The following is an 8,197-nucleotide window of genomic DNA, read 5'->3' as shown; positions in this document are numbered from 1 at the left end:
CAAGCGCAGAAAGGAGTCGACAGGGCACATTTAGGCGAAGCCACCCCGTTCCCAACTGCGCTGCTCGCCGTCCTTGCGCATCCCACACTGCCAGTAACGCGGACGCTGTGATCTGGTAAGGGGCCGCAGAACCGCGTCTTTCTGTAGCGCTGCGAGGACTTCGCTGCGTGAGTGTCCCCCCCTCCTCCTCCAAGCGGTGCGGGTGACGCCACTGCTAATGGGGTGACACTTCGCTCTCTCTGAGTGACTCTTCTTTTTCCTCTAGTCTCTCACTTCGCCTAGAGAGAAGTGGGCACTTGTCTGCCCTTATGAAGGCCAACGGTGCCAGCACGTCAGAGGAGAGAGTGGGGCAGCGTAGATGGATCGCCGATCATTTGTGGAGCGACACCCCTCATGGCGCCGTGCACCGCGCAGTGGAGGCGCAGCCCCAGCCGGTGTGGCTACAGCTGTGGCATCAAGCTTTGGCGGACGGTGTACTGCGGCAGGGCCCATCCTGCGCCGTGGCGGATACATCGGAGCTGGAAGCAAGCTCGAAGGGAAAGGAGCGTGCCATTATTGTGGCTGCCTTTGTACTCAGCATCCCATACCTTGAATGCCCATGCACCAGAGAAGCAGGGGTCGTGGAGAGCGACGCGAAAGCGGCAATGCGGCGCTACGTGTGTGTGTCGCTCGGATCAGGCTCCCGCTGCCTTGCCGCGCACGATGCACCCCCGTCTGATACAAGCGAGGAGGTGAGACGACTCCTTGAACTACGTGACGGCCATGCCGAGGTGATGGCGCGTCGTGGCTTCATTGCGTTTCTGATTGGTTTAGCAGAAGCGAGTGCACGCTGCAGTGACTGCGCGTACGCCGACCTCTTCCTACGCAGACGCAGCGGCGACTGCGATGCCGCCCCGGGGGTCGGCGCTTCGGGCTCCCCGCAGTGGGAGCTGCGAGAGACGGCTGCAGTGCACCTCGTATGCACTCGATGGATGTGCGGCTCGCTGGCTGCCGTGGCGGGAGGCTCAGGCCGTAGCGGACACCTCCTATTGCGCGCTGCCTGTGGCTGCTGGATCGGCCCCACCGTGCAATCGGAGGTTTCAGCAAAAGAGGCGGATCGTGTGTCTTCCACAGTCACGCATGCTGGCAGACACACTTTTGCTGCTCACTACTCGCCGCTCAACGGGGCTGCACCGCTCTTGCACGCTGCGCGTGTGAAGCCCGGCAAAGGACGTGCAAACCTCTCGATGTCTTGCACCGATAAAGTGTGGCGGTGGTATGCGCTGGGGGTGCAAGGCCGTCGCCGGGCCTCTATCTTTCCTGTGCCAATGCGGCTGTCCTCCATTCATGTTCTGCATCCTCCATTTAAGGATTTGGGAGACATGCAGGCAGCGGTGGATAATGCAGCGGTTACCTTCCACTGGCGAAGTCGTAGGTGGTGGCTCCGCAAGGACAGGGACGTGGCACTGCCACCGGCTCCGAAGTTCGCCTTCTTTAGCAGTGCCGTGTTTGCCGCTACAAGTCCGCTGGCAGCCGCAAGGTCACACGATGCTGGTGTGTCCATGGACAGCAACTACTCGCGTAGCCGGTGGCTTTGCGTCAGGTCTGGGGTGGCTAGCCGAAAACGTGGCCGTGACGAGGAGGCGGAGACACTGGCTTTAGGCAGCGCTACGTGCAGCTGGCAGTGCTTCCGAACTGGAGGAGACCATGACTGCTCTCTCGTGCTGAACACGAAGGCTGGGCTGCCGCAGGGAATGACAGGGCGCACGTTGGCGCGACGCTGCAGCACATCGTCAGAGATACCATGGCAGCAGTGCCCCCTCTCCCGTCCGTGGATGTATCATCGCGTAAGGCAGCTACAGGCGTCCCTCACAGAGATTGCACTGCCTTCTCCCTCCATGAAGGCGCGTGCAGCTCCGGCATCGTACGCCACGGCTGAAACTGGCGAACGTGATGCTCACACGATCACTGGTGACGCAGAGGATCTTTCCATGAGCCAACTTGTGCATCGCCATCACCTGCAGCCACTGGGCACTGGTGACGACTCCATACGGCTTCTCTGGGCATCATCATCGCACATGGATTGCGCTGATCGACGCCTGGACGCCACGGAGAACCTCAAAAGCTCGCCGTGACAATCTGCGCCCGCGTGTCCGTATGCGTCGGCGTGTGGGAGGAGAGGTCTTTGGCGCATGCGTCAGCTTGTGAGGAGCGATGGTGGTGATGGTGGACTTGGCGGGCTCCAAAGGGCGGCATCGTCGGACACCGACGGTACTCTCTGCCTGTCGGGTGCCGTTTTACAGATCGCTCAAGGCAAAAAAATTCAAACTGCGCCGATCATGGAAAAGGTTTAGGATGAGCCTGCGTCTTGTGCCCTTTTCTGGCCGCTGCTCCTGCCATGAAGAGTGTGTTATGTGTTGGGTGCCCTCTGCCGCTCTCGGTGCGGTGGCACATGGGCTGTGCAATACTGCGGGCGGCAACGCAGAGTTGATGTGGGCACCTTGCTCTTGTCGAACTCTTCCTCGCATCTCTCAGTTTTCGCTGCCCTTGTTTGCGCACGACCGTTTCTCTCGTTACCTTCCTTGCCGTATGTGACGTTGGTGTGTGCCTCCTCTTCTTCGTATCGCACCTCTCCCTCTTCAGCACGCACACATTTACGTATAAAGACGGTCCGCCGTCCGCATAACCTTCCGCTCTTCCTTTGCTCACATCATGTTGCTGCCCCCCCCCCCCCCGTGTGCACCCTTGCTCCCCATCTTCACGGACACGTGCTCCTGACGCCTCTTCCCCATTAGCCCCTTTGGACTGCTGGTCCACGCTTTTCCTTGTCTCCCTTACTCACCGCTTTGTGTGTGCAGGTGTGCTCGACGTTGGTTTCTCGCTCTCCATCTTTGCACTGCGTACGAGACACGTCACGACATCTGCTCGCTGGTTAGCCGGTCGACGATCGGAGTCGTGTGTGTGTGCGGGGTCTACGTACACCAGCGAAGGATACACGCGCACGCAGTCATTCTGCCTCTAAAGCTGCTGCGTGCGCGCGCTGTCCGCCGCAGCGGGCATGGTGTATCACATCCAGGCACGGCCTCCAGGGGCGAGAGGAGAGCACGGGTGAGAGACGAAAAGGGTGCGCAGGGGATGCACGCGGATCAGCGCCACAGCGCATGTGCGCGATGCATGCGGCATCTCCTACGTCGGACCGGGTGGGCTGGTGCGGTGGAGGCGGCGGAAGCATGGCGAGAGAGCACGCCGAGCCACGCCACGGAGTCATCGGGAGTCCACTGTGGGCGGGGGAGGGGTCTCCCCACGGCACTGTGCCGGGGCTTGAGGCGAGTCAGGGAGCAGCACGGCAGGGACATGCGGGTGCAGGGCCTCCGAGGGCCCTGGCCAGCGGCTGGCCGACTGCCTCCCTGAGCACATCCAGCATGGGGCTAGACCACCCCCTGTTACCCGCACGCCGCACACCACCGGCTCCGCCCTCGAGCAGGACGCTGAGTGCGGCTGGCCTTGATCACGGGCGTGCCGTCGAGGCCGGTGGGTCTGGCGCCGCTGGCGCCGCACGCACGCGGAGAACGGAGCGGAGGAAGGACACGTGGCGCCCGCTAGACGCACGCCCGGATGCGACGGCAGACGCCTCGTCCCAGACGACGTGGATGGCGCTGTGGTGCAGCGGAGACCGGTGAGCTGTGGTTGCATGCACGTATTCGTTGACTTGTTCCGGATGTAGGATGATCACTTGGAGAGAGCAAAGCCCTCCTGTTTGTACTGCCTCAGATGTTCTCCTTTCTGCTGGTGTGGTCGTTGTCGTTGCACTCCATCGGATGAGAAAGCTCCGTAAAGCGCGGTGGGCGATGCGTTTTCGTCTGCGCGCGTCTTTGAAGACGTCACTGTAAAGGGCTTCGCGGTTGTGTCTGTGACTCTATGTAGTCGCGGAAGGAGGTGGATCGTGTGGGTCTCTGTAGAGATGGGGAGACGGCCATACTCGTTAATACTCTTCAGTCCTGCTCCTTGCTATTCCCTGCTCGCCTTTTGTATCGTTTTTTCTTTTTTGTTATTCGTTGTGTCGCTACTCATGGGTGCGTTTGTTTTTTCACTGGCAGCACGTTGGCGGCGCCTCACGAGGCAAGGTTGTGACTCCGCTTCCTTGTTGGGGGTGTGAAAGCCGCGAACAGAAGACGACGACCGTGAAAATGCCTAACGAAAACGGTATCCTTGGATACAGCAGCGATGCGGAGGGGGAGAGGTGGGTGGGAATGTCATCACATCACGCCATGCTCGTACATGATGCACCTCTTCGCTGAGCGGATGTGCACGTGTGGCATCTCCAGCGATTGGACGAGGCATCGGAGATATGGGAAGTGGAAGAGACGGATTTCTTCGCAATTAGCGGTGGTTCGCCACACCCATTATCAGCCCCGAGCGTCTTGTGAACTGATTCCCCGTCACACAAAATGTGAGTGAAAGCGAAAAACACGATGTCCGTGGTCCCCTTGCGTGTCCCTCCTGCGCCCTCTGTCATTTCTCTTCTTACGCCTCCGCTTCTCCTTTCTCACTTCTTCGACTCCGTCCTCCTCGCCGGTTTCTCGTGCTCCCATCATCCTTTCCTCTGGGGCCCGTGCATGTCTTTACACACAACGATAACAAACAACGCTGTGCCGGAAAACACCAATAATGGAATTGTTTTCCTTGTGCGCGCGTTGTCCCCGGTGTGCTCGTGTGTCTGCGGCGCTGCCAACACCGTCACCGCTCGCACACCACACCCGCAAATCGCCCTCTCTGCTGATCTGACCGTTGTTTTGTGTGGGTTGCTCCCGCTCCGCTTTTTCACATTCTTTTTGCGTGGCGGATCGTGCTCTCGAAGTACGCCCGGCGTTCATCGAAGATTGGTCGACTCTTGCTTCGTTGCTCTCCTTGTTTCAACTCGCCTCCAGTACCTCAGGCTGTCTATACAGCACACGACAGGATCGTTTTCACTAGTATTGTTGCATCCTACCCCTCTTCATCCACCGACGCACTTTAGCGTGCTGCACACTGCTGCTACTCCCTGGCGCGCAGAGGAATGGCATCGAGACACTTGCTGTAGGATACCCCAACGCGTATGAGCACCTGCTGTTCTTCACAGTCTTACTCTTGAGCGGCACCAATTGAAAGCTGCAGAAAAAACGCACATAGAGAAAGTGAAGGGCGGGCGACGTGTCCTCTTGTGTCCAGGAACGGTCACCGTAGCCGTCGCTCCCCCTTCAAGCAGGCCGTTTACCGCACCAGTAGAGACCGACACCTGCGAGACGAATCTTCTTCTCATTTCGGTTTTTTTCCTCTTTGCGTTGCTGCCATCAAATCCATCGTGCGGTTGCTGTGCGTCACAGAGGGTTCTCATCATTGGCACGGAGCTGCTGTTTCCCCGAGGGTAGGATCTCAGACCATCTCTTTCTTGCCACTTGTGCGAGCTTTAAGAAGTTCCCTTGCGTGGCTCTTAGTTTATGCCTGGCTGCTCCACTAACGTGAGGTAATGGTGTGCTGCTGCGAGCGTAGTTGGAGCGACATAGTGGTGGTCACGGCGCTGGTGTGCACCACCATGTATTCCGCTCACAGCTTTTACACATATCTCTTCCCCAACACCCTCGAGGCCCTCGCGACAGCTTTTCTGCACCCGTTCATCAACATGAGTGCCGATGAGCTGCTAAGCAAGGTCAGCGCTACCCATTCGACCTCAGGGAAGAGCAGTCGCTGGTCGCGCTTGTCGCCGACGAGCATGTCGACGTTGTGCGGTGTGAGGTTGTGGGGCTGGCTGCTCTTTCTCACGTCTGTGTTTTTGCTGCTGATGGATGTGTGGGCGTACACCATGGCCGTCATCATCCCGCCTGGTCGAGTGCCGGCTGTGTTCCGACAGCGTGCCACAAAGAGCGCTTCACTCGCGCTGAGCACCTTCTACGAGCCGCTGACCCGCTCTGAGACGCCGATGGCACTCTACCCATCCGGCAGGACAGGCTTCAGAGCGCAGAAATACGGACGATTGCGGACGTTTGGGGCCGACACGGCCATGGGAGAAGGCGTCAGTCAGTCGGCGCAGCCGCCAGCGGACGCCGTCGCAGCGTCGAATCAGCCTCCACATGAGCTGTTCTTTTTCAATCCCAAGGCCAATAGCTACACGAGCGTGCAGAACAACTACCTGAATTTTTGCCCAATGTGCGCCACCTACAAGCCGCCTCGTGCTCATCACTGCAGTCGCTGCAATTGTTGTATTCTCAAGTACGATCATCATTGCCCGTGGCTGGGCCAGTGCGTCGGCTTCTACAACTACAAGAATTACCTTCTCGTTCTGCTTTACACATGGCTTCTCACGGCGTGGGTGCTGACGCTGCTGTCGATTGCGCTTACCGTCTACGTGCTTGAAGTGAAAGAAAATTTTTTCGGCTCTGCACGAAGGCGGAAAACTACTGCAGGGGCATTAGCAGAAACACCGCCACCGCGCACGGGCCTCGGTGTCGGTGCCAACATCGCCGAAGAGCTGGACGTTGGGCCCCCATTTTTCGGCGTTATGGTGTGCATAGCGCAGAGCTTATTGTTCTTCGCCATGACCACGTACTTGCTGAAGCGACACTTTACGTATGCGCGACACAACATTACCACCATTGACATGGTCATCTACGAGAATGAGCGACGTCTCTTTCACGGAGCGTCAGGGGACTCCGATGTCGAAGCAGACCCGACGACGCCAAGAAGCGATGCGAACCCGGCCACCTACCGCGTGCGAACACTCCAGTCGTACATGCGCCGCAATATTTACGACCTCGGCGTGCAGCGCAATCTCCTGCAGGTCTTCGGTGACGCGCAGCTGAACAACCCTGGCGAGGACGTCCATGGCAACCCGCTGCCACGGCGGTGCTACACTGACTGGATGGAGAGTGACATTCCACGCCACCGCCACTTTGTGGTGCGTTGGTTCTTCCGTTTTCTTCCCACGGCCGCGTACCCACCGCAGCGGACGTGGGAGCAGATTGACATGTCCAGTCGCTCAGCTAGCAGCTCCATCCACATGTCAGCGCGAAGCCACGCCAGCTACGGAACAATGAAGGGACAGGAGGAAGGCGCTGACACAGCCGCGCCGGGCAGGGCGACAGGCGCTTCACTACTCACCGAGCTAGGTGTGGAGGAGGAACAGTTGCTTGGGCTGCGCTTCCCCACACGATCAGCCATGGGCCTAGACGGAGACGAGCAGCCGTGAGTCGGTGGACTTCGGCTCCTCGTGCGATCAACGGTTTTTTTTTTTGCTCGCGCCTCTGTCGAATAGCTCGTCCATAATTCGCGTTCATGTGCGGTTTCTACAAGATGCCTGCGCATACGTGCGTGCATGTGCGTCCGGCGTATGCACATCGCAGTGAGGAATGCTCAGGGTTGTGAAAGTGTCCTCGAGCTTCCCCGGCATCCCAGTCGAACTGGTATTGCATGATGCGCGTTTCACTCGCTTCAATGCCGAGGCCTCGGCGCATCGATGGAGATTGGATAGATGCTGTTTGTGTGTGGGGCGTGAACGACGACAACAAAGCGGCGACTGTAGAAGTTGGCGGTGGTGCCTCTGCCTGCCTCTTTCGTCCCCTCTCTCTGTATCTTGCGCTTGCCGTTTTGTTGCTCTTTTCCTCTTGTTTCACTCAGGGACTTCACCGTTTAGCTTTGTCACTCACTCCGTTGCTCCGCCTTGGCGATTCTGTCGCCTACCCCGTCCGCTCTTCTCCCCTTGACACCCATCTATCTGTTGCGTTATCCCATAACGGTTCCCTTATTCTGTCTTCCTCAATCCTCTCTCTCGTCCAACATGGCCTTTACGCCGTCCCTCAGCGAAGAAAGGAATGCGCGGAAAAAGAAAGGGGCGTGCGACGGATGACTCTCTCGTTGGCATGCGTCCTTTTCTTCCTGTTTTTTATGTGTGCGTGCGTCTGTGTGTGTGTGGCGTGGAGGGGTTGCCTTGTTTCCCTGGACTGGTGTGTGGGTGTGGTGGGCTTTCTCTCTCTCTCGGTCTGTGTGCGTATGTGTATGCATTGATGTGCGTTTTCTGTGCCGATAGGTGAAGGATTGACTATCACTGTGTTGTGCCGACCAAGATGGTCTATGCGGCTAACGCGCGCACATACACAAAGAAGTCAAAATGAACGGACGTTCTCTGCAGACAAGATGTGCGCGCAGTCGCCTTTACGTCCGCTTTGCACCAAAACATATTGGTGTA

General features: G+C 58.4%; 2 protein-coding genes across 2 annotated transcripts; both read left to right on the top strand.

The window, feature by feature from the left end:
• Positions 1–308: 308 nt before the first annotated feature.
• On the top strand, positions 309–2,114 carry LMXM_32_0235 (adenosine deaminase-like protein; the record flags this gene model as incomplete). The annotated part of the gene is made up of 1 exon (XM_003878220.1): positions 309–2,114. The coding sequence occupies one exon, from the start codon at positions 309–311 to the stop codon at positions 2,112–2,114; it is 1,806 nt and encodes a 601-aa protein (XP_003878269.1).
• A 3,371-nt stretch (positions 2,115–5,485) lies between these two features.
• Positions 5,486–7,201, top strand: LMXM_32_0230 (conserved hypothetical protein; the record flags this gene model as incomplete). The annotated part of the gene is made up of 1 exon (XM_003878219.1): positions 5,486–7,201. One exon carries the CDS (start codon positions 5,486–5,488, stop codon positions 7,199–7,201), a length of 1,716 nt encoding a protein of 571 aa, XP_003878268.1.
• Between the last annotated feature and the right edge of the window lie 996 nt (positions 7,202–8,197).

This window comes from Leishmania mexicana, chromosome 32, assembly GCF_000234665.1.
Source record: "Leishmania mexicana MHOM/GT/2001/U1103 complete genome, chromosome 32".
Taxonomy (NCBI): Eukaryota; Euglenozoa; class Kinetoplastea; order Trypanosomatida; family Trypanosomatidae; genus Leishmania; species Leishmania mexicana.
Note: the sequence above shows the minus strand (reverse complement) of the source record. Positions and strands in the feature narration are given on the sequence as shown.